The 26,391-nt window shown below is 47.1% G+C and overlaps 3 protein-coding genes across 3 annotated transcripts; 1 reads left to right on the forward strand and 2 right to left on the reverse strand.

The window, feature by feature from the left end:
• Positions 1-3,593: 3,593 nt before the first annotated feature.
• LOC135816188 (myosin-2 essential light chain-like) lies at positions 3,594-7,654 on the forward strand. Its single transcript, XM_065329586.1, has 6 exons — positions 3,594-3,737; positions 3,886-3,913; positions 4,051-4,191; positions 5,032-5,199; positions 5,905-5,982; positions 7,265-7,654. The coding sequence occupies exons 1-6, from the start codon at positions 3,735-3,737 to the stop codon at positions 7,291-7,293; spliced, it is 447 nt and encodes a 148-aa protein (XP_065185658.1). The 5' UTR covers positions 3,594-3,734; the 3' UTR covers positions 7,294-7,654.
• Positions 7,655-8,626: 972 nt separating this feature from the next.
• LOC135816189 (methylsterol monooxygenase 1-like) lies at positions 8,627-14,694 on the reverse strand. Its single transcript, XM_065329587.1, has 7 exons — positions 14,225-14,694; positions 12,823-12,900; positions 11,840-11,911; positions 11,313-11,389; positions 10,211-10,386; positions 9,720-9,875; positions 8,627-9,217 (listed from the first exon to the last, which is right to left on the reverse strand). The coding sequence occupies exons 1-7, from the start codon at positions 14,357-14,359 to the stop codon at positions 9,075-9,077; spliced, it is 837 nt and encodes a 278-aa protein (XP_065185659.1). The 5' UTR covers positions 14,360-14,694; the 3' UTR covers positions 8,627-9,074.
• A 4,170-nt stretch (positions 14,695-18,864) lies between these two features.
• LOC135816190 (actin-related protein 2/3 complex subunit 1A-like) lies at positions 18,865-26,075 on the reverse strand. The gene is made up of 11 exons (XM_065329588.1): positions 25,856-26,075; positions 25,701-25,766; positions 24,736-24,844; positions 22,923-22,992; positions 22,746-22,793; positions 22,213-22,272; positions 21,690-21,899; positions 20,747-20,822; positions 20,080-20,183; positions 19,417-19,509; positions 18,865-19,199 (listed from the first exon to the last, which is right to left on the reverse strand). The coding sequence occupies exons 1-11, from the start codon at positions 26,009-26,011 to the stop codon at positions 19,106-19,108; spliced, it is 1,086 nt and encodes a 361-aa protein (XP_065185660.1). The 5' UTR covers positions 26,012-26,075; the 3' UTR covers positions 18,865-19,105.
• Between the last annotated feature and the right edge of the window lie 316 nt (positions 26,076-26,391).

Raw genomic sequence — 26,391 nt, forward strand, 5'->3', positions numbered from 1 at the left:
GGATCGCTACCCTAACGCAAAGGAAAGGCCTTGCGCGGCTGCTCTACGAAGTGTTGAAGAAAGACTCATCAAAGTTAGTTGGTGGACGAACAACTCGCTGGCGCCGGAAAACTTGGCCCCCAACGATGGTGTTTGGTGAATCATCAAGCATAATGTCTTGTAGCAGTGTTCACCGAGGAAGGAGAACGCTCTAGCCGCTGCTGTTGTCCGTTTCATCCACGTTGGGCGTTAGCTGCACCGCGCGTATTGTGTTTTAGTATTCCATGGACACAATTAGCATTCAGAGCGATTGTGGAGCCACAATTTACTTCACACAGCGTTGTATTGTCCACGAGCGCAAACTTCATTACGGAGGATTAGCAAGACGAAATTCGCGTTCGCGTTCGCACTCCAAGGAAAGTCGAACTCGGTGACGGAATTCGCGTTATGAGAAGGATTAGCAAACAGAATTCGCACATGCATGACGTTGACACGATGTACAGGTACAGCGTGGTAAATTTATGACTGCTCTGACACGAATCCGCGATTCGTGTTCCGACTACTTTTCCGAACGAAAACTGCGAAAGTTCGCAATCCAGTTCGCGACCTGAAAAATGTTTGCGAACGCGAACACGAATTTCGTCTTGCTAATCCTCCGTATTATCAGCAGTAACTGTTACTCTTCATCCTACATGTAGATTTGGAGTATACACGGCCTTGTCACGACAGCGACAGCTCTACAGAGTGTTCAAGTGAGAAACATTAATTTCAATTGTTGGTGGACGAATAAATGGCTGGTTCCGAAAAACGCGGCCTGCACCGATGGTGTTTGGTGGATCATCAAACAGGGTGACCAGCAGTGTTCACCGAGGAAGGAGAATGCACTCGCCACCACTCCGATTCATCCAAGTGGGCGTTAACTGCGCCGCGCCTATTGTGTTTTAGTATTCCATGGACGCACACTAGCGTTCTCAGCGATTGTGGAGCCACAACATATCTTCATGCGGCGTTGCACTGTCCAAGAGCAGAAACGTCAGCAGTGACCCATCATCATACATGTAAATTTGGAGTATACACACCATGCGCCAATGGGCCTTGGCACAACAGCGGCAGCTCTACAGAGTGTTCAAGTGAGAAACATTTGTTTCGACTTTTAGTGGACGAACAAATCGTCGGTGCCGAAAAACGTGGCCTGCGCCGGTGGTGCTTGAAACATCAAGCATGGTATGTGGTGACTGCGCGAAATACACAACAGTAGCACAGCGGAAAGAATAACTGATTGAACAGAAGCGCTGCTTTGTGTGTTTGCGCACAGGGCACCGGTCAACTCAGTGCAAGGCCACACGAATGTGTGTTCTCGCATGGGTCACCAATCAGAGTCACCATCATGTCACGATCTGCCCTGAATCGGTCCCTTTGGTCCTTCGCGTTCGCTACCGGTACTGCGGTAGAACCAGGGAGTCGTAAAATACCTTGCAACCATTACTAAACGAATACAAACATCACTTGCGATATTGGCTCCAGCCGGCTTGCAACCATTACTTAACGAATACAAACATCACTAACGCCGCCTCCTGCGGCTGGGGTACGTTGCCCGGGAAGGACCCGACGCGGCCTCTTACAAGGCACTGCAGCTAGCCCTCAATACTTCGGACATCAAGCGCCCCCGTGGATGACCCCACAAGAGATGAGTCCACAACATCAAAGAAGACCTCAAGCCTCTGAATGTGCCGATTCAGGGATGCTTCAACCTCGCCACCAACAAGCAACTCTGGTTAACGATCATTGACAGATGCATGACCCCCGTATGATTTGTTTATGCAGGCAATATGCGACCACTTCGTACTGTTGTGCCCAGCGCGGGCTTGCGACTGGTTGGTTTGGAGGTGACAGCGTTGCGAATGACCGAGGGTCCTCGACGTCTGTCTCACCGTCCAGGAGCGACACTGACTCACGCTGCTATCTTTTGTTCACGAGGTGTTTGTCGCGCTGGAAACGGAGCGTCTCTGTAAGTTTGTATCCCTGGTGATGGTTGTGCCTGGAGAGCACTATAATTATAAGTGGTGCTCTTCAGGCACTCAAGCTCAACTGATGAGGGGTGAATTCCCCGAAACACTGTGTACTATTGAGCAGGGAGTGGTGCTTTCTTGCAGGTTTGCCGAGTCGAAGGTTGAATGGACTTCTCGTGTGCTCTGGATGTCAGTCGTGAGTCAGTCAAGTGTCAAGTAACGTCGGCGGAATAGCGCGAGCTCCGGTGTGGGGAGCAAACCCTTTCTTACAAATCATCGCCGAAGTCGCAACCACTACTTCGTACTAATATGCGACCTGTTCATATTATTATTGTGTGAAGTAATTGGAGCTGGCCTGAATGCGCCAGGAATCACAAGGTGTAGACCTTGTGATTCCTGCTGAAATCCAAGGCTGTGAACTAATTACTTTCCGCGGGCTTGCCCTTGAGAGTGAGGTGTGTGTATGAGCTAGGACTCGGAGCAAGAAGGTACAACGGGCTGCCAAGTGGAAGAGCGCGACAAGGAAAAAGAGGTGACAGGTGCAAGTGGCTGCCTGCAACTGCCATAGCAACAGCTTTTCATCATGTTCATGTACAATTATACAGACTAGACAGTGCTAATCCAGTCAGAACTATTATTACTTGTGCAAGAACATGATTGTACACTCGTAATCACTGTACATGAAGAAAGTGAAGGCGGTAAACTTTGTTTTGTTGTTACTCCGAATTATAGACTTACAGTCTTCTCTAAACAATGAGTCTGTCATGATGACACAGAAGAAAATGTCACTACCGGCATTTTATGTCAGTCATCAATCATTAATGAAATTTTCATTTCCAGGGGATCAGACAAGACTGACTAGACTGTCTATGTACACCGTCACCATGGCATGGGCATGGGGATTGGTGGTACATGTGTTGTCTATTCAGGTAATGTTACGGTTCACACCAGACCACCAGAGATACCAGTTTATTAATATTAGAGTCGGTAAAGCATATATCTCACGGGACGAGGACAGAATTATTAGACATCAACATTAGGGAATGTATTCGACTTCTCATTAGGGCAAGGGTTCGACTACTGACTAGATTACCGAAGTTTGGTTATCTTAGAGTGAACTAGAATAGAATGTACGGTGCAATGCATGAGCGCGCCCATTTAGACCAGGATCTAGAGACTGAGACTAGAGAGTCTGTACGACTCTGTACGACTCCCTACCCGTAGTCGTAGATTCTACTGCCAGTACTCAGTAGATCTACTGCGTACTGGGCCGTAGATCTACCCCTGGCCCGGGCACTTGGCAGCCTGGCCTAGACGGCCTGGTCTAAATCTACGGATAACACCGCGCCGCACCCGGCTCCGAAATCTTCAAGCGTCGACGCGCGTGCACCACCGGCGCCGACACGGTGCACACACACCATCCACCGCACAACCAACCATGCATGAAGCATCCGTAGATCTACGTAGCGAGCACTGAACTCTGAGTCTGATATGAAGTCTGATGCGCAGGCTAGCTGGCATGCGGCAGTGCATCCGATCATTCCGGGCCGTTTGTCTTCGCGATTCGCTCTGCTCACGTAAAAAACGCGTTGCAGACTGCGCTAGCGGCGCTGTACTGACTGTGCATGTATGTGTTCTTGGGCGATACATGGATATGCATTTGCAGACCGATTTCTGAGAATGAGAGATTGCTAGGATTATTTTAGAGATCCAGAGAGAAGCGAAGGAACGAACGACAAAGAAAAAATGGTTAGACTCCTAGATCCTGCTGGCCTCTGACTTGCCAGCAATGCGAGCTCTTGGTTCACACTAGGAATATGGAGTTAATCTGGTCTGTGTTGTGTTTCCTGGGTTCCCATGATCTCTATCTCAATATCTGTGCGGCGTCCTCCAAAAGTCTATGCTCTCGGACGATCAGCTGTCAGGTAAAGGCAAGCGCGCAAGCGAATGCGCAAGCAAACACGACTGCAATATCGCTAGTGCCACTAGGTCTCGCTGCAACGTGCGCAATTGCGTGGTGTATTGACTGTTGTGTTGTGTTGTTACTGCTGCGCGCTTGCAGAGCACCGGGACGCATTCGGGCTCTTCGACAGAAAAGGAGATGGCAAGATCGATGTGAGCCAACTGGGTGATGTGTTGCGAGCTCTTGGTCAGAATCCAACCAATGCAGAGGTGAAGAAGCTGGCAGGTGATATAAAATCAGGTACGACCAGGAACCTTCATAGCGACACTAGTGATGAATGTTTGTTCAACGCCTGCGCCTTGGGAGCTATTGTGTTGCCCGGACATGCACCACAGTGTGTGCGTGCGCGCACACGTGTGTGTGTGCGTGCGCGCACACGTGTGTGTGTGTGTGTGTGTGTCTAACATAGCTGTTCGCTATCATCGCTTCCGCGATGGCCAGGTCTGCTGTCTGAGGTGTGTGTGTGTGTGTGTGTGTGTGTGTGTGTGTGTATGTGTGTATGTATGTGTGTGTGAGTATGTGTGTGGGTGGCTGTGTGTGTGTGTGTGTGTGTGTGTGTGTGTCTGGTTTGTCGGGACAACCTTGATCGGGGAGTCTTGATAGGGGCTAGGAATCACTGTGTGTGTTAAAGTGGTCGCCATTATAAATTATAATTATAGCACCGAATGGTAACCCCGTGTATTTGTGGCTTCTGCGCCACGAGGATTCGTACACGACTACATGCACACGCTGTGTGGATAGAGATCCGGCATAGAGATCCGGCATAGAGATCCGGCATAGAGATGCGGCACTGTACCTGCAAGAGCTGGCGATCGCGGACCACATCAGTCTGAGGGGTATCCACAATTTCACGTCAAATCTGGTCACTTTGCCCGTGGGTAATGCTGTCGTTTCCCCTCTATGCTCAACACTGTGCCGCTACAGCTGGCCACTTTGCACATGTCATGATTTCTGCTGACACTCACTTCCCTCTGTGTTCACCGCTGTATTACGTCTGATGTACTACATTTGATCACTTTGCACATATTATTATGGTTATTCCTGACCAGTTATCCCTCTGTGTTTTCCACTGTACTGCAGCTGATCACCGCCTAAGCTTTGAAGACTTCCTGCCCATTTTCAACTCAGTACGCTCCAAGAAAGAAGCAGGATCTCAGGAGGCGTTTATCGAAGGTCTGCGCGTCTTCGACAAGGATGGAAACGGCACTATAAACTCTGTCGAGCTCAGACATGTACTGACGAGTTTAGGTGAGCCTTTGAACCGGCGACATCGTGCCAAGGTTTCGACGTATCTTGTGTGCTTCGTGCTGTGATCTAAGTACACGTACTTGAATTGCGTCACGAGTTGACCATTGCTGCGTGGAATGCCCATAGGCTCCTGTTTGTACCATGCCTGTTTATCAACTTCAATACAGTAAAACTTGGTGTAAGCAACCTATGGGCTTAGCGACCACCTGCTCTTAACGACCGTCTTTCCATGCACCGACAGTTCTACTTGTACACAGACACTGTGGGACCTGGTTCTAAAGACCACCTGGCTTTAACGACTGCTTTTCCTTGGACCGTGGTACCGTGGTACCGTGGTCGCTTAAACCAGGTTTTACTGTATTGTGATAGGTACGGGCAGGGGGTAATTTTTTAGTGTACATACATGTGTTTTTGTCTCTTTTGCTGCTGTCTATGGACACATCCGGCGCCCTTACAATGTAAGAGAGAGAGAGAGAGAGAGAGAGAGAGAGAGAGAGAGAGAGAGAGAGAGAGAGAGAGAGAGAGAGAGAGAGAGAGAGAGAGGGAGAGAGGGAAGGAGAGAGGGAGAAGGAGAGAGAGAGGGAGGGTATGGTAAATGCACATCAGACATAGCAGATGTACATGTGTACATATGTAGTTGGCAGACTTGAAGGCTGATGACCGGTATGCCTTGGTTTGCTATATATGTGTATTCCGCTCACACAGGTGAGAAGTTGAATGAAGAGGAGGTTGACCAGCTGCTGACTGGAATGGAGGACTCGAATGGACAAGTGCAATACGAAGGTAATGGCACTGTGGTGTGTCAAGAACATGTGTCATGTGTTTCACTGCTCTGCCTCGTGAGTCATGACTGCACTACCGCGTCACTGCACTGCCACGTCACTGTGCTGTTCTGGAACATGTTGTGATCGGCACTACCAAATATGGGGTCTGCGGCGGCAAAACTTCACATCATGTGATGAACCCGTACGCATGTTTGCACGCTGTGCAGGATAGATGCGGGGTTGTATGCAACCCAGCTTTGGCTACAACTCTCTTGTGGTCACTTTGCACTGTTTGCCAGCGTAACCATTTGAACCATGTCACATGATGCGAAGTTCTGCCGTTACGGCACTGTATGGAGGTTGAGCAGGCAGTTTCACACTCTTGGGAGTTATACACTCTTGCCATCATGCTAGCTCCTATAACCATGGTGCAATTCATCTTTCTGAAATGAATAGCTATGGGCAGCAGTACCGTGACCATACTACTGCTGCTCAGTGATACGCGGACAGTTTGCAGCCTGCACCAGTGCATGATTCTTACTACCTTCAAGTTTGGTGGGGCTGCACAGCGCCCGCTAACCGACAATGCCTGGCGGGCATTTTAAGCAGCTAGCACTGTTCCTGGAAGCTTTGCTTTGGGGTTTGAATGACATCGCCTCAAATTACTACAGTCCGACCTCGCTTAACCGCACACATCCGTTTCCCACAAAAATATCCGGATGGGTGAGGGAACCGGATAATCAAACACCGGCTATGTTGGATGCATCACGTATGCTGTAAATCTGTAACCAGCTATTTTCTTCGGATCGAGGGGGATCCGGATAAAAGAAAACCGGATCAGTAAGCGAGGTCTGACTGTATAGGTTTAAACCAGGGAGTAGTACATGCGATTGCCTTGTGTTCTGTGTCCGCTGTTGCTCTCACATTCTGCCCATTTTAATAAAACAACTTTGTGATCTTCAAGATGGTCAGAGCGGTGACCGAAACGTTGAGAAAGCGCCAAAAGAGCTGAGAGTAGCAGTGCATCCGAGTGTTGGCCAGTGTTGCCATAATACAAGTTTGATTCTAATGAAGCTGCGTGAAGCGTCGTTCCGAATAAAAACTGTGTTGAGTAAAAAAAGCATGATATTTTACTACTCCCTGGTTAAAACCTTTTGCATGGATAGACTAAGTCTTGGCCCTATGACTGATGATCTGTGCTTGTTTGCATGCGGGTGTTTGTGTGTGTGTGTGTGTGTGTGTGTGTGTGTGTGTGTGTGTTTGTGTGTGTGTGTGTTTGTCCATGTGCTCATTCCACGCAGAATTTATCAAGACCATCATGTCTGGTTAGAGAGGCAAGAATTCACTGCAAACCCGCACCACCACCACCGCCACCAGCAGTGTACCAGTGCAGTGACGGATACTTACTGATCGTCTGCACATCCAATGTGCCCTGGTTCGTTGTAACCTGGTTCATCATGCAACCACACACAGTCAACGAAACATGAGCGGCCCAACTTGCTCGAGTTTTATGCTAGATTCACTTTTCCTTTTCTGCATCTGCCCAAACAGATCTTAGCCCTTCTTTTGTGCCTCCCACATACGATAGTTCTTTTCATATTTTGCTTCTGAATTTCAAATTACAGAACTGTCACTAAGATATATGCCCCTTGTTAGTATGTTACCATGGTTATGAGCACCTCCGAAGCAAACGTGTACAGTGAGTGTAATGTAAGTCTCGTAGTGTAGGCTTGGATGTGTTGCAAGTGGGTTGACATACACTGCGTGCATTGTGTACATGAGGTGTCGTAATGAGTGGTAGCATCTAGGGAGATGACGCGAGGCAACAGTGCTACATGTACCCAAAACGATGTGCATTTCATCCTGGATTTGTAAGTTCTGCGTGACCCATGGTGGTCTGTACTGTAGTTATGAAGCTCACCTCCTTGGCTTGCTGCCCCCCCCCCCCCCCCACGTGGCCATCATTATGTGAGCATGTTAAAAATCAGCCCTACTCGGACAGCACGAGAGTGAAACTGTGACTCACATTGTTTAGCGCCCCAGTTGCCATCTCTACATGTGTGTGCTATGACTCGCAGATGTACCACCGTATTTCCCCGTAAGTTAGTTCTCCCCAATGACTTAGTACCCCCCCCCCCCCCCTATAAAAAATACACTTTCCACTGCCGAGGTTATCACCCCGAAAGACAGTTCCCCCGGAAAGATAGTAAGTTCGTACCCGTCCTACATGTACAGACACCTTACAGTACATACATCATATGCACGGACACTAGAGTTGCGCAGGCTTCCCACTGCGTGTCATTTACCCCCGATAAAAAAGTACTCCCCGAAAGATAGTACCACCCCCGAAAGTTAGTACTCATGTGGCTGCTAAGTTCGAAAGTTAGTACGTACTAACTTACGGGGAAATACGGTAGTATTCCATGCTCGGGCATCAATTCCAACTTCCACCATGATACCATGGGACTACACAACATGGACAAACAACTTACTTGTACCAATCGTACGAAGTACAGTCGAAGCTACGGGACAAACTCCATGCTTTTTTTCTGGGCGGTGAAGTGACTTCGTTGGCCCTGGGGGGGGGGGGGGGGGGGTATCATGCAACCCTGTCAGTCTGTAACTAGCATCAAGGTCATTACATACCATCAAGTGCTAGCCACTGAGCTACAACCTAGTAAACTTCCGTGAATTCAATAACATTCATGATTGCGAAGGACAACCTGGCAAAGCAACTGGGACGGAGAACATTAGTGAAGCACCAAGGCAGGTTTCAAGAAGTGCACTAAAATCTGCGATGAATCAACAATTTCAGGGCATTCTAAAAGTATACAATTTGATTAGATTCATTCTGTGATACCATAAGTATAGGCTATGATTGTGCCGCATAAAATATCTTTCACCGTGCTTGTACTTGGTGAATGCTACATGCTAGCTAATGTTACCCTAGGCTGAAAGAAATAACGTTATAAATAATATTAAGTTTGACTCATTCTCTTAGCTAATGGGTCCCCTCTAAGGACCGTGGAAGAGCAGCACTGTCCATAGATAGTTGAAATAATATTATAATAATGATAAAATGTATACGGCTTCCGTCTGTTGAGTTTTCCTCTAATCGTCTTTCCCGGTCTCTTTCTGTCGCTGCAAGAATTGTTTGTATTCTCCGTCTGTACCAAAGTACCAGTCCCACCAGATGAACGTAGAGCCATAGTTTCCGGTGAAGTTCTTGTGATGGAAGTCGTGATATCGGGCACCTGTGGGCATACCAGGGGCGGGGGACACGCGTGCAACACAATGTACAAATAATAGCACACACACACACACACACACACACACACACACACACACACACACACACACACGCACACACACACACATATGCATTGATTAGTACACATGTATCCAACACCACTTTATCACACACTCGCGCGTGCACACACACACACACACACACGAGAACAATGCTAATGCGCACATCGAAACCCTTGATGACATACATGTACACCCCAGCTCCATTTTCTAACCGTCCCCAGCTCAATGAAGGGAGAGAGAGCACAAATATAATGATGCTCCCTGCACAAAGGCAATCAAAGTAGAATTTTACTTCAAGCAGGGGCAGGAGCTGTGACAGGAGCAGGGCATGGGGAGGAGCAGGGGTGAGGGCCGGGACAGGGCAGGGGCACGGGCAGGGGTGAGTGCGGGAACACAGGCAAGTGTACCATGGGCAGGATCAGGGGTGAACTAAACATGACTCACCAGCGTATCCGGGTATGAGATGCAGCGGATTGAGCGGAAAGTCGTAACCGCTGTGCACGTCGATTGTCTCCAGCAACCTCACCGACATCCAGCACCACAGGAACACAATGTGGGTGCAGAAGAAGAGTGCGCCGATGAAGAAACCGGTGCCCAGAACTGCAAGACATGACCAAGGCAAGCACATTGACATTGTACCAGTCACATTGATAGAGGAATTGTGTGCCGCCTATGACTACTCTCTTGGCTTTGCCAGTAAGTACAAAAAAAGACAGCTTAGGATCCACGGTAGCAACTAAACATCGTGTTCCTAAGCCGAGACAGCGGGGTCAGCTTTTTAGGGATCCGCAATCACTTTTATTTGTTTGCTGCTCCAGTACTACTGAAATAGCGGCCCAACACACACACACACACACACACACACACACACACACACACACACACACACACACATGGCAGCACCACGCGTATACACCGGCGCACGCAGCACTTACTCATTGTTTCCAGTGGATGTGCATACTCGGCCACCATTCCAAATGGTGCCTGGAAGTGGTGATGCACTTTGTGTATGTGCTTGTAGATACGACGATCATGCAGTCCACGATGCAGGAAATAATGCCACGTATCCTCTATCACCAAGCAGCAGAAGCAACGCCCAAGAGTGGTGTACCTGCATGCCATGGTAAGTAAAACAATTCCCATGACAGGGAAACAAGAACACGTAAAATCACACACAACAATTAGCACTGTGCATGCGCACACACATGATCGCGCCAAGGCCTGAGATATTCAAGAGGGGGTTCCCCTCCGCTTGTTTTTCACCATAAAGAGTCAGCTAGTCTGGTGTTCAAGCACCATCCCACGTCCAGCACAGTATGCACCACTACAGGTGGAATCCTGATAATTCGAACCTCAAAATGCCAGGAAAAAAACTTCTAATTATCCGGACATTCTAAATATCCAAACATGAACCAACAACACAATATGTATGTCAAAGTGCTCTCATGGTCATGCAGAGTTGCGCTATGGACCTTAGACACAGATTTCACGGATACTGAACTGACCGGCACAGCCTGCTCATGCAAACTGAACTGACCAGTACAATGTACAGCGAACTTTGTTACATCGAATTACACTTTGCTAACTTCGAATTATCAGCACATATCCCACACATTTTCTATGTAAGTGGAATCTGTAGGACTTCTAATTAACCGGACATATCCAGTTCGAGGTTCGAATTATCAGAATTTCTTATGTGGGAATCGTATTGATAGAATCAGTCCTGGGAAAACTTCTAATCAAGCGGTATGTTCGAATTATGCCATATTCGAATTATCAGGATTCCACCCGTACAACACAGGCATTCTGTGAAGTTAAAGTGATATGTACTACGTGTAGTGGTTCTAGTGCACAGTACACCGCACGTGACAATGTTCTACTCGGCTTGAGCAATGGTTTTCAGAAAGCTCAACTGCAAACAAATTGATTTTCATAGTTCGTGGCATTGCTACCATGTGTGTGTGTAGGGGGGGGGGGGCATGTGGGTACGCCGGCAGCAATGGCTCAAGAACGAGCAGATAACAAACGGATACGTACCACGCTGGCATGGATTCGTAATCATACGGAATACCCATATACTCCGTGAACATGAATGTTCCCAGGATTAGGGGCAGCTGCACAGAAACAACAATGACAACAGCAACAAAGACGACAATGGTGACCGAATGGTGCGGACAAGCATGCTTTAGCAGTACAGTCAATGGCAGATGGTGTTGTATATGACAGCAGTACCGGCACAGCCGGTGACCCTGTTTTACCACCACAACAACCGGGACCGGGACAGCTGGCTCTAATTACAAAAAGCACAGTTTCAAGGTGCCATACAGCGCAGTACGGGGAATGTATTGCATTCCTTCGTGCTGACCGCTTTTAAATACACTTCAATCTATCCCTCCGTATCTTCCCGTACTTCCCGTATCCCTCCGCAATATTGATGCCCCAAACTCCTCATCACTGAGTTTGTAATGAACTCACTGCATACCTTAGGCACCCTGTAAGAAGACCTCAGGGTCTGATGGTAATGCACAAGTATATACAAAAATAGTTCAAATGCAGTTCAATACCTGGATGCAGAAATGGTTGAACATGAGGACCTTGAAGCATTGCCATTGCTTGTCAAACGATTCCTTTTTCTCCTGGCAAATAGGGAAAGAGAGAGTGAGAGAGTGAGAGAGTGAGAGAGAGAGAGAGAGAGAGAGAGAGAGAGAGAGAGAGAGAGAGAGAGAGCGAGAGAGAGGGAGAGAGAGAGAGAGAGAGGGGGGGGGGGGGGAGGGAGGGAGGGAGAGAGAGAAGGAAAAGACGGGTAAGAAATGGAACAGCTAGTGGGCTATAGTCTAATCAAACAGGGTAAGTGTCAGGAGCCAAAAGTTATTGTGACAATCTACAAAGTCAATGTGTGTTAAATACTTCTCATCAATTCAAAATATCCATCGTCAACCTGAAATGTTATCAATACCGGTAACTATTTCTTCTCTCCCCCGTAATAGAGAAATAAAAAGATGATAATCTGCAGCTGGCCGGACCATCTATGGTTGGCCAGACCACCTACAGTTGGCTGGACAATCTACAGTCAATTGGATCACCTAGAGTCGACTGGACCACCTACAGTCGATTGGACCATCTACAGTCGACTGGACCACCTACAGTCGATTGGACCATCTACAGTTGATTGGACCATCTACAGTTGGCCGGACCATCTACAGTTGGCGGAACCACTTACAGTTGGCCGGAGCATTTACAGTTGGTCGGATAATCTACGGTTGACTGGAAAACCTACAGCTGGCCAGATCAGTTCTACAGGGAGTACATCTGCTAGGAACTTGTAATACCTGCCCTGCCGTGCATTCATGTTCATGCACACTGTACACGTTTGCATGATGCATGGATATGTAATATACTCGGCTAGAACATACTACCGTACAGTACTTCAAGTCTTGCTGACCCGAGTCCTCCCTGGTCAAGTTACAAGATCATAACACCTTTGAAAGCTATTGTGCGAAATTCCCCAGGTGGCATAGTAGTAAATACTATCCGTGGCAGGTCTTACCGACTGAATCTTGTACTTCTGAACAAATGGTACGAACTGACAAAGGAATCCGGGTAAACACAGGCCAAAGTAGACTATCTGTATGGTGAGAGCAACAGCAACAGCAACACCAGATCAACCAATGCACACAGGGGCAGCAACAGCAACACCAGATCAACCAATGCACACAGGGGTCACTACGCGGAACAGCAGGCAACGCAAGGAATGCCAGACACAATGCATTCGTGGGTAAGATGGTCATAAACATGTTAACATGTTAGGTGTGCACTGGAGCAAAACCTGTCTAAGGCGGCCGCTCAAGGGACTTTCAAAGCATGGTCCCTGTGTACAGCTGGCCTCCTTATCCAGGGTCATTTGACTGGAAATAATATTCCTTGGTCCCAGTTGTAGTGGTGCATGCGTACACCAGCCACCTGGTCACCGTGCCTGCAGGCTACAACTTTTACAGTGTTCCTGTCACGCGAGTTGAACCTTTGAACCTTTGAGTTGAACCTGTGAGTTGAACCTGTGAGTTGAACCTTGGTGTGAAAGTTGTAGCCTGCAGGCACAGTGTCAGTGACCAGGCGACTGGTGTACGCACGAGCACGTGACCGCTTACTAACCCGTGTTCGATTGGGAATAAGAGCCGAACGTTGCATTGCAGCCTTTTCGGACCAAAACCAGTCGACTCAGCGTCCAAAAGACTACAACATATGGACTAATCGCGGTCATCCGTGCTTTTATAAGAATGCAACCGCGTTTTTTGATAGTGACACCTCCCACCGCTTAGGAGCTGCATCTGCGCCTTGATCCAAGAGGGTGGTGGCGTTCCTGCGGATGCGGAAAACTGGGCCTTTGGCCGAGTCTCACGCGAACCGTGAATTTTTTTTTTTTTGCATACAAATCCCCATCTAGTAGGGCGCAGTCACCCAGTTTCGGTGGAAGTGCGCGAGTTCGATTGGGAATAAATTGGGAATAAAGGACCAGCTTCCTCGGACCAAGACCATTCGACTCAGCACCCCGAAGACTACAACTGGTAAAAATTTGACTTTAGGGTATACTTCCCCTTTAATTGTGCGATCGCATTTCATTACGTAGCTCTGTAGCAACGACCTAACTACCCTGTTCCAAATCATTTAGTTTCTATGAGCCTCTTTTTCGAAACAAAATTTATGTGGTAAAGTGCAGCATTCCATAATTCCATGCACTGCCTGCATCAGTGCATGCACAATCACCATGATCACCATGCAAGTCGGTTCTCACTTCTCAGACACAAACTGACAAAGATTACTAGCATCTCATTTTCAACCCATTGAATCGGGGCTGGCTGCTGAAGCCGTGTAGTACAATGACGATTGTGCAACCCTGAAACTCTGCAAGAGCAACATTGTCGGTTTCTTGTGATTGGCCGCTAGACCCTTACCTCGTGTACTAATACCGAACCCCACGTTGCTATCTGCCACTTGGTGTAGTTGTTTAGAACATACGACCAAGTTTCCTCCAGAACGCCTGCTGATTGCAGGCCAGTGGCCACTGTTTCGGTGATGTTCGCAGCCATGCCTAAACGAACGCACTGACCACTAGGAAAACTACCAACCTCACCCTGGCTTCTGTCTGAGTCTCCTCGAGACACAGTCTGCTAGTACATGATCGATATTAGGAGCAGAATTTCTATCAACTCCAACTGTAACTTCCACGTCGCCACTTGCGCTCAGCTCCAGCACTTCAAGCAAGCCAACGCTAGCATACTGTGGGACAGGTGATGCCCAGCTCAAGCTCTACTGCTCTCACGATGGTCATCCCAGTGACAGAGTCCGAGTCGACATGGTGGAATAAGAAAACGGGAACCACCGAGCAACTAACGACAACACGCCATTTCTCGAATCGAACCATTTCCAGTTTTTTTCTTGACCGCGCTAGCTATCACGCCGATGGATTCGATGGCAAGAATTCTGACCATGCGTCTCGACGCGGTGCACGCGATCTAGGTACACCCGCGCGTGTGTGTTCATCCGTGTGCGCGCGTGAGTCTGATGCATCGATATGTCGACATGTCATGTCTATGTAATAATAATGAGGTGAGCTGAGGTGATGAGATTGAGCAAACGCACGTGTCCTCCGCAAGGGACCTGCCGCGCATATGCCGGTGCACCAGCTAGGTACATCATGGTAGAGTCATGCAAACACCACTGAAACAGTAAAACTACATCCTAGACCTAGATCTACATGATTGTACTTGCAAAGACGTTAGCACAGTCAGTTCTGACAGTAACATGTCAGTTCGTACCCAATCCTCCTCATTCCAGCACCTGTCCCGGTCCTGGACATTATTATTATTATTATTATTATTATTTGAAACTCGGATGTTGAGCCATAAATAAATGTAAAAGAGAAAAGGACATATGAATACGAGTTAAGAGTAACTCTCCATCACTGTAACATGATACTATATACAGTCAGAAAGTGCAATAACTAGGCACAAAACTGACAGAGTACTGAGACATTCGACGTCCTGACACCTAACTTCAACACATCTCCGTAGCGCTAACCGACAGCCTTCCAACTTGGAAGGTTCAAGGTTATGGAAAGACCAAAGAGGGGAAGGCAAGCGCAACGAACACGAGCAAAAGCTACAGTCCCAACGGAACAAAGAATGTCGATTGTTACTGGACGATGACGAGACCAGTACGATATTTGACAAAGCGGTCTAACTACAATTCGAAGCAGCAAAGCAGCACACCACCCAACTTGGGTGGGTCATAAATATCAAAGATAAGTAAAGAAAGGGAAGCTTTGCGAAAACGAATTGTACAAGCCGAAAGCCAAACTCCTACAGTACTCCTCATGCATGACATTGTGATGGACTAGTTGACTACAAAACAAGTTGTTTCACACGACGTACGTTTCGCCGTATGGTTCGTGACGGCTCATCAGGTGTGCAATTTGAAACTCGGATGTTGAGCCATAAATAAAATGTAAAAGAGTATCTTTGATATTTATGACCCACCCAAGTTGGGTGGTGTGCTGCTTTGCTGCTTCGAATTGTAGTTAGACCGCTTTGTCAAATATCGTACTGGTCTCGTCATCGTCCAGTAACAATCGACATTCTTTGTTCCGTTGGGACTGTAGCTTTTGCTCGTGTTCGTTGCGCTTGCCTTCCCCTCTTTGGTCTTTCCATAACCTTGAACCTTCCAAGTTGGAAGGCTGTCGGTTAGCGCTACGGAGATGTGTTGAAGTTAGGTGTCAGGACGTCGAATGTCTCAGTACTCTGTCAGTTTTGTGCCTAGTTATTGCACTTTCTGACTGTATATAGTATCATGTTACAGTGATGGAGAGTTACTCTTAACTCGTATTCATATGTCCTTTTCTCTTTTACATTATTATTATTATTATTCTTTATTTCCACGATGGCCCATATGGCCAATAAGGAAGATGATATGATTCAAATCAGTCCAGAATCATAATAAATTATAAAATCATACAGTCATGTTACTTGTTAGCTCTCTATTTGTACTGGCCTGGAACTTACAACTAGTAATTGTACTTGTAGCTGCTCCTCAACCTCCTCAAATTAATTGTTGTAGTAGTTGTAGCTGTTGGCTCTGGGGCTGTTGGGAAGGGTAAAATTACTAGGTTTCTCCACGGCTGAGTTCATTCGACTTTAGCTAGCCGCACCCGCAGCTATTGCAAGCAACGCTCCCGGCAGTACTGTAGAGTGTAGGCATGGTAGTACTAGTACTACCGGTAGTAGTACGTTGCGGATGAACCGGGATCCGTTGTTCATCAAGTAACAGAGCTGGCAGAAGGACGTTTGAGGTGAGGAAAGTAATAGTTCGTCAAGGTCACGGTCTCCGCATGCGCTCGGATATACAACGACGTAGCTGCCCAACGGACGGTACAGTAGCTAGCTTCGTCGCGATCGCAGAAACGCCTTCACCTCACTTCAGGCTCTCACCTGTCGAAAGAATGGAGCAGCACTGACAAGTGACAGACATGTCATCCCAGTCTACGTCTGCAAGTATGGCATGACCGGTACTTCTGAAGCCTGTGTGGGTCACTGCCACTCACTGGCTCCATGCAAGCAGCTCACTCAGCTCAGACAAGCTTTCCCTGCAGATCTCGAGGTGTTGACGGGATAACAAAGCCTCTGTTTCTGCAGTGTCGCAGTGCTGACTACAATGTAGTGTTGGTCATTGGGAGTGTCAGCAACCGCAATGACATGTCTTTTGTCAGCCATGTCGGGTTATTGTCAGTCTTCTAACAAGATCTACAAAGTACAAATTACAATGGCTTGCCACACTACCAGTACCATTGTTATCGGGCATGTGTAGCCTCAGGACTCTGCGCTTTGCTTCTCCGGCATCGTGCGGCCCTCCGCTGTTCAGCACTCGCTAGCGAGATTGCACCCGTACAGTCATGGCGATGTGGATTGCAGCGGATATCAACGGTTGAACCAGTACGTGTACCTGCCATTATCTTTGGAGTTTTTTTTTAACGAGAACCCACAAAACTCATGAACAGGTACTGCACACATGGTAGAGATGGCTAGCTAGCTGCAGTCACACTCACAGCTCTGGTGGCGAAATATACACTTGAGTATCAGAATCTCCGCCGACCTGAGGTTTCTTGGCTACAACAACACTCCAGTACACCAGGGAGTGAGGAGGAGCAGTAGACGAAGGGCATTGGGGGGGGGGGGGGGGGGGCAGGGTAGAGAAACATAACCATACCTGCAAAACCGTCCCAATCTGATCCGGATGGTCCCCGATATCAAGGTGCTAACCCGACGACCAACAATGTCCTGTTTTGTCCCGATATCGTCCTGAACGTTGTTGACGTTCGCACCTGATGAAAATTGAAAATCTAAAAACTTAAAAAGCTGGAATTGCAGCACCGTGACACACACACACAGCACTCTCCTGTGCTTTATAATTTAGGCTACATGTACAGTCATGCACAAGTCTCCATGCACCTGGTACATGTAGTGCTGTGGAGAGCGTGTGTTCTTTGGTGCATGTGTAATATATTATAATGTATAGGTATATAATAAATGTAGAGCCGAAGGATTTATTGCAATTACATACCAGTATAAAAACCGAGGTCCCCCGAGGTTTTTATAACTGGTATGTAATTGCAATAAATCCTGAGGCTACTACATTTATTATACATATGTTGACCTTCGCTTTCCCTATAAAATACCACTAAGGCCAATAAATACTGTTTATAAAATACTCCTTTTTAGGGAAAAGTGCAGTGCTGCATGGAAAAGTACAGTGGTATTTATTGAGTCAAGCAAGTTTATTTGAATTTGATACTGTTGATCGTGTGGTCACTAATGAGTGTGGGTATTTATCAAAGGTCAATATATGGAATAATAAATGCCGGAAAGTGGATATTGATGAATTGGCTAAAAGTGGGAGCCAAAAGGGTGCCCGGTGGACCAAAAAATAAAAAAAGTACCCGTAACTTTGATGTTCGGATGGGTTTTGATGCCGACCGGGCTACCCGGTAGCAGGAAGTCACAGCCGACCTTAGGGCAGGGCCAATTTATACGTGCTTGAGGTGATTCAGCAGGTCAAGCCTACAATATGCATAGACCCGAATCCGGGCTGGAAACGCATATTGTTTCCCGTATTTTGCACTGTTTTGTATGCGAGAATTTTAAAATTCAAATTTTAATGAGTTGGGCAGGCCAGATGACGAGGATTTTTTTGATTTCGCGCGGGTAGGCAGGTGAAACGTCATAAAAAAGTGGAACACAACCGCGGTATCGCGAATGGCGAGTGTCAGTGGAACCTTGCTGCTCCGCTGCATGCAGCTAAGTGCCGCGGAGCCGCAGTGGAACCCGGCCCTAAAGATTCTGAACTGCATGACACATTTCAACAAGTGCTGGAGTTTGCACATCAGTCCAGTTGTGGTTTGAGAGTATACAAGACCACACGGATGAGAACCACCATGCACACAACCCACGCTTGTCTTCCGCAATGCCTCGCAGCAAGCCGTTACTGCTGCACACATGACAGCGTGGATACCCCTCCGTACACAACAACAAATCGCAGCATAGACAGTACACAGCATAGTACACAAAATACTATGGCACGAATCTCTGTTGGAGCGTTAATTAAATATTTTTTGTTCATTGATGGAGAAATAATTAAAAAAAGGAAACAGATTTCATGCAATGGAAGGTTGACAAGCCGTGGTGCGTCAGAGCCAGCTCTGCAACTGATGACGTCTTGACATAGTTGCTGTACCGGTGGTGTAACTAAACAACAGTCACTACACTACTGGTGGTGGTTTGTTTTTAGACATCCCACGTGACCAAGAGACCATCGTTGCCGGATGTTGAGATCTTCTTCACTCCGCTGGCCTTGTCTCCAGTGTGGATAACAATGGCGCTGTGAGGACAGGAGCAGTCAACAAGAAACACCTCGTAAATAAACTGAAAACACACAAAACGCCCTATTCGTTGTAATTAGTGAAATACCATCCGGAAAGTCAGCGAAGAGGCGGTTACAGCTCTAGCCATGGTATATTGCTATGATGTAGCACATGGTTGACAACGACCAACAGACATGCACACACACACACACAAAGCAAACACAAGATACTCACCTAATGGCGTTCTGGTGAGTGGTAGTGAGAACGGTTCCCTGGGTCTTGCTGTCGGTACCCTTGGCATCCATGTTCCTGAACTTGTCCATAGCACTGTATACACAGACAGACACAAACACATAACTACCTAAGCCAACAACCATATACATAATATGTATGTCGCCTTTAATACTTCATCTCACGACACAAAAGATCCAGCCCATAACCCGAGGAAAGGCAGGATGTCAGCGGCAGCAGGAACCATACACCACATGAATCCCATGCAAGTGAAGCTTTTAGGCGCACTCCATGCACGATCGCAGGTTCTCTGATGAGGAAAGTAGTGCACATAATCTGAATGAAACAGTTCAACACTTGCGACTTGTAACTGCCCAATCCACAGATTGGAGAAATTATTCAACTAACCCCGACACACACACACCTGGTCTATAAATGTAGTAAGTTGAGATATGACGACAAAGACAGTTTCAACTTCGCACACGATACGTATGCCTCTCTAATTTGCAGCCCGTCTTTCACATGCACTTGATGGGAATGTTTCAAGAATCTTCAATTTTTAACTTGTCTGAATACAATCATATCCTGTTCCTTGTGCGTACTATTATACGGATCAGGTCACGGTGTGTGTTCAGATTGACCTTCAGCCAGTACTAGTACACTCACCTGACTCCACCAGCAGCCTTCTTGGGGCCAGCTTCGTCAAGGCGCTTCTTGAACTTGATGTCTGTACCGCTGACATCAAACAGCATTGGTGAACAGTCGTGTCCCTGCAGTAAGTCAGGACAAGACGCACAACAGAAAGAGACAGAGACAGCGAGAGAGAGGTTGGGCACAACGAACTGCCGGGAACATTCAACTGATCAGGCAACGATGGAAAAGGCTACGGAAATCCGTTTCTCGAGAGCTTGTGCAACAGTAGGAAAGGGTCTCGACAGTATGGAGGCGAGTAGCTGTGCAAATATGAGTCGTGGTGGCTTGCCCAAAACACAATGTCATGTAGTTCTGATATGAAGCTGCAGGACGTGGCCAGACGGATACAACCGTCTTACTTATAGTCTGGCTCTACATTTTCTTATCATCAGGGCAGCTTTGGTCTGTGCTGCGTTGTTGTAGCCATCGAAGATAAATCAGTATGGCCTGCAGATCATATTCCGCGTTTTCACGGGAATCGATTCCGTCACATTACCCCTTTCCCAGTGGCAGGGTAAGATGTGAATCCAATAAATGTGCAATTAATTACACGGAGTCGAGCAATTTCTCACCTCCAGTTTAGCCACCAATCATGGTCCAAACATAGACACATATACACACAGCTGCAGAGCAAACTTACGGCAGCGAGGATACTTTTGTCAGAGAGGAAGGTGACACTCAACAAGGGAAGATGGTTGCCCTCCACCACGGTGATCCTAAGCAAAGAAGAAGGCAAATGTCCACAGGTGAGCGACAATCAACAGTAGCACATGTGTGTAGACATACAACAGTCGTGGTGGTGTGAGCTATTCATCTATCTCATAGTCAAGTACAGTGGACTCAACTTGAAACGCACTTTGATAAGACATACTCTTGCTTAGTCACTGTAGTGACGCCCATTAAAGCGAACGTGCCACTATCCGGGCATACGCGCACCCCCAAATATAAGCGCATGGGCATTTAAGTGAACTCAATCCCGCGACACACTGACGCCACCATGATACCATCTTTACAGGATATACTGTGCAATGTCCAAATTCCACACTGGTAACTCAAACAAGCGCATGCGCCTACAAGTATATGTAAGACCAATCGACCTTCAACAAATTTCAAATACGGCAAAATCTCGCTTCTAAGCGCATGGGCTTTAATGTGGGTCACTACGGTACGGGCCTTGGCCAATAATACTGTAATCTCACAAATTTTCGGTACTTTCGGTGCGTCTGTTTCATACCGAAAATTTCAATACACCGAACAAACACTAGCACACATAATCCAATAGGGAACTGCTTCTCTGTACCGAAAATTTCTGTTCACCTAACCTAGCCTGTTGCCCTCATGCCGAAAATATTGAGCACCGAAAATTTCTGAAATTAGAGTATACGTTAGGATAAGAAGTACCTCGGGTGCCAAGTACAATATCCTGCTGCCAATGTGGGTATAGCTTATCAGAGTTGCACTGTGTATGTATGTTTGGCTGTGTGTCCATGAGTGCCACAACAAAATAGCAGAACCATTCAGGGACAAGAGTCGTGCCTAGCTGCCAAGGACAAGAGTTCTCCTTTCTCCGAAAAGTGACTTACTGGTTGTCGCTGGCGGAGTCGGCAACAGTGATGCTGGAGTTGTGTCCCACCCAGCAGACCTTCTCGCCGTTGGGAGAGAAGCTAACACTGTGTACCCAACCGCCACGGCCATTAGCAAACTCAGCCATCAAGTTACCGAAAGGCATCTTCTTGCCCCATGAGGTGGGTGTAGGCTTGTCTTCGATTTCCTTCACGTATCCGGAGTAAACACTGCACAATAAAGAGTACATGAAGCATGAGGAACACATCTTTCTTGGTTTAATACAAGTAAAAGTTGTAATAAAGGTCGCCATCTGCCACGAGTCTGCAGAGCGAAGAACCATTTTACCATTCGAAAGTACATATATTTAAAAATATATGTACTTTGGAATGGTGGTAGCTGCTTAAAAAAAGTAAGATTCAAAAGTGCATATATCGTACCCAACAGATACTCGTACACGACAGAGCCATGTAAATACTGTCCCAGGGAGCACCAATGGACATATTCATAGGTGAAAGATAAGTGTGACCTATGGCAACGTACCGGCATTTGAAGTCAGCCGAACCAGCGACAAGCAGGCAGTTGTTGGGATGCCAGTCCAGACTAAGAAAACACACAAACATCAACATGCAAGCACACACATGGCACAATGTAAATACAAACTCAGCTCAAAAGCAAAGACATGTATGCCTGCAGAAGAATACAAGCTTACATCCCTAGCCCTCAGTAAAACTGGTTCAGCAAACAAGATTGGGGACTGTGAAGTGGACTAAGCTGCTACAACTCTCAGCAAGGTGATCACCATTGCATAGTAGTTTTGAAGAGGGGGGACTAGAGACTTGGATATCGTGTTGATCTGTCATCCTCTTCGATGATCTCTACTTGCACGGGTACATACAGTGCACTATGCAGTCCACCACTTCTCCACAGATAGGGAAGAACATGGAGGACAAACCCCAGAATGCATACAGGACTGTCAGTGTAGAGTGTGCAATGAAAGAAGAGCCAACACTGGCACACAGCAAACCATGCCAAGCCCGTGTGACACAGCATCCTGTCACAGTACGACTGCTTACCTCAGAACAGTGGACTGGATGGGCTTCTTGATATGCTTGCTCACCCACCTATGTCACAGGAGCAGCAACAACAACAATTGTAGAGAATAGTCAGGTGAAAGAATTTTGGCAGGACTGTCAAGCACAGTCAAGAAAAAATACATAGGTGTTGAACGCAAATGTATCATGAGTACTCACCAGTTTTGCTCCTTCTCAAAGTAGCAGACGGAGATGAGCCTGGCACCACAACCGACGGCAAACTTACTCTCTGCAGGGAACAGCAAGTAAAAACTCACTTACTGCTACTGATGTCCAGGCACAAAAAGCATGGAAAGCAGCAGCAGCAGAATTGCCATCATGCTAGGAGCACCACATGCTGATCCACGTGCACAAAAGAAACCAGGCAATGAGGCATGTGGATAAAGACTAGTATCCTGCCCCCCCCCCCCCCCCCCACCATGCTAGGACCACATGCTGATCCACATGCACAAAGAAACCAAGCAATGAGGCCTGTGGGTAAAGACAATGCTGCCCCCCCCCCCCCCCCACCCACCAGGCACCAGTGTTCAAATCATTGTTGCAGTTCAGTTCTATGTGCAAATAATAATAATATACATGAACAGTGGCAATAAAAACGAACCGGAGGAAGTAAGTGTGTGAGAAACGCTCACTACTCATTGTAGCTGTAAGGCCATGGTAAAAAATAAAGTTGATTCTCAGGTCATGAGCCTGTGAAAATCGGTGCGAGCGAGCGATTTTTTATTTTAATTCACACAATTTTTTTATTTCCAAAGATAGGGTCACACATGTGTACGTCACAGGTTCATAATTAATTTATAATTATTTTATTATTCAGGCCAGGGAGTAGAAAAATACCGGTATTTTTCTACTCCCGGATTCATGCCTTTCGCATTGACCGTTTTCATGCACGCATATGCATGCATAGAAATAAAAAAAATCGTCGGTGCGCCACCAAAAATCGATGCGCGCGTACTTGAGAATCAAAGATATTTTTTACCATGGCCTAATTGTAACTAATTATGCACAAGTGACAGATGATGAAGAAGAGACAATGTTGGTAGATTGTGACAAGGAATATCCCTGCACCACATAGCCACATTAGTGGCAAGGAGTATCCATGCAGCAGCCCTCATTAGTGATAGTAACCAGTACACAATCGTGTAAAGCAAAACTCCAGTACAACATATCCCCAATGAATACGCTATAACATAATAATTATGTGTGTACGCTATAGTAGAGGTACCATATATCCAAGGGCATATGAGTGGTACAGTCTGATGAAGGATGCCACAAAACAGTGCAATTTATATCTCAAGGTATGAAGTATCCAGGATACTTCATTGTTTATACTGAAGTTTCACTGTACTTATTACTAGCACCCACCCCCCCCCCCCCCCCCCCCCTCTCCATCCACCAACACAACACATCTCATGAAAATCACTGAATAGCATGGGATATGGTCAACAACATACTAAGTACATGTATGGGTGAGTAATTGAGCTACACAGCTATATACAGGCTGCCACCGACACAAAATCCGTAACCATTGAGCCCTGGTGGAAAACACACACAGAGCAGCATTTCGCAATGGCACGATGGTGCTGCTGCTGCTGAGCTTGACCCCGGGAAGTGTGGCCAGACACACAGGAAGTGAGTTTCTAGCTTTCAGAGAACAGGCAGTGCCAGGCGGGCGACACTCACTCTCCTTTTACAGCCGCTGACAGGCTGTTGGATATTGCCATGCACTTGCTTTGCCTGCTGATTTAGTAAGTACATAACTAACATAAGTAACTACTCAAGCTACTCTAGTGTTCACTCTGCATATCACAGCATCCAAAATACGTTGCATCACTTTGCAACAACTGTGGCTAGCAGTACAAGCATTAGGCTATTTTATCATAATAAGTATACACAGTACCGGTTGAGGGAGTTGAAAAGGGAAGAGACAGTACATGCTGGAAGCATGGTGTCCTGAGCACGCTTTGCTTACCATTTGGTGACCACTTGACACAGGTAGCGGCACGGTTGATACGCAGCAACACCAACATTGGCTTCCAGGTGCCATCGTCCTGCTGGGTCCACACGTAGGCATTACGATCCTGTCGAGGAGGACACAGAGGGAGAAATTGAGGAGTTAGCAAAGAGAGGCTGCCATGCATGTGAAAGAAAGAGAGACCGGCTCCTGTTCATGTCGTATGATGATCATGTACATGTACAAACAGGCTCGTAGTCTTCAATTGAGCACAAATTACCAGGCCGTAACAAGCGGCATTTCCACGGCCACCATCGTCCTTGAGGCCTGGTAAGCTACACCTGCCTGCAACCGAAAATGATTTGCTCACAGTCATACATTTACAGAGGCTTGGGTACTGATATCTTGTAGGCTGCATGCCTCCTGGGTAGTGGGCACATTCTTATGCTCTGTGTGACATCCGTGGGCCAGGAAATCAACTGCTAGTGTGGCCAACACTTGTCTCCGACAAAGCCAGGACACTGAGAGCCCAGTCAGTGACCGCTTCTGCTGCTGGATCAACGAGCGCAGCTCTTCCTGATAAACTGCCACCGGCACGATTGCGGATTGGTAGGTTGAACTTACCACTGAACTCGACTCTCCTAGTACAGCTAACATGTGTCGTTTATGCACTCAGCCATCCATGCTTCCCGACTCGGACGCTGGAAAGTTCGGTTTCACCCCACGCACTTCATGTCTTGAAGTTGAACGGACCGCAACGGCATATTTACAGGTCCGACCAACGAAAGCTCTTCTAAATCTTCTTCACTTCGTCCTCAGTTCGAACGAACTCAGCTCATTGCATACGGCTGCAATAACTGATCAGATAATGAGCTCTCAAATGTACAACTCCCCAGCAACAACTAGTGTTCCACAAACTGTTCAGATTCAGAAGTCGCCACAAAGGGGAATCCTTTCAAATCTAATCAAGCTCTCATACTTACATCTCCACAGGTGACGATCTGGTTTGACTTGGGTGCCCAATCCACACCACGCACACGCTGTCCGTGCTATACACCAAATACACACGCACAACGATCAGTCCACTACTACCTCTATTGCATGATACAAACCCAAGGTGAGAACAAGTCCGACTTACTCCCTTCAAAACATGCTTCAGTTCGAAAGTCTTTCCAACCTTCTGATAGATGTTCACCTCAGTAGAATTGGGTGACAAAGCAATTTGAGTTCTGTCCCCATTCCAGGCGTGGCAGGCGATGGGAACCTGGTCGCAAAGATCCAAAACCTCCGGCATTGTTGCGATTGGAAGTGTCTTGTCGAAAACAACAACACACAAGATCTGATCACTCTGTTCAGCCGATCTGGCAGTCGTCTCTTTTGCGGTGCGGGGCGCGATCGAGAGAGCAACAAAGCTGACTGGACTACAGTGAACCTGTTTCACGTGATTGATACCATAGTTACAACTAATCAGAAGTAAACGCTGATCACCAAATTCGATGTGAGTATTTGAAAAAAACCTGCGCGTTTTTACAACTCCAGGGCAAGAACGCATGCGCCAAAGCCGTGTTCAGTTGCCACGACAACTGTCATTTTTGAAGGGCCGCTTTTACTTCGAAGGTATGGCGCCAACGGCTCACGCGATCACAAAGGACGCTTCGTCCACGTTTTGCTGCC

The sequence above is a fragment of the Sycon ciliatum genome, chromosome 4 (genome assembly GCF_964019385.1).
Source record: "Sycon ciliatum chromosome 4, ocSycCili1.1, whole genome shotgun sequence".
Classification (NCBI taxonomy): domain Eukaryota; kingdom Metazoa; phylum Porifera; class Calcarea; order Leucosolenida; family Sycettidae; genus Sycon; species Sycon ciliatum.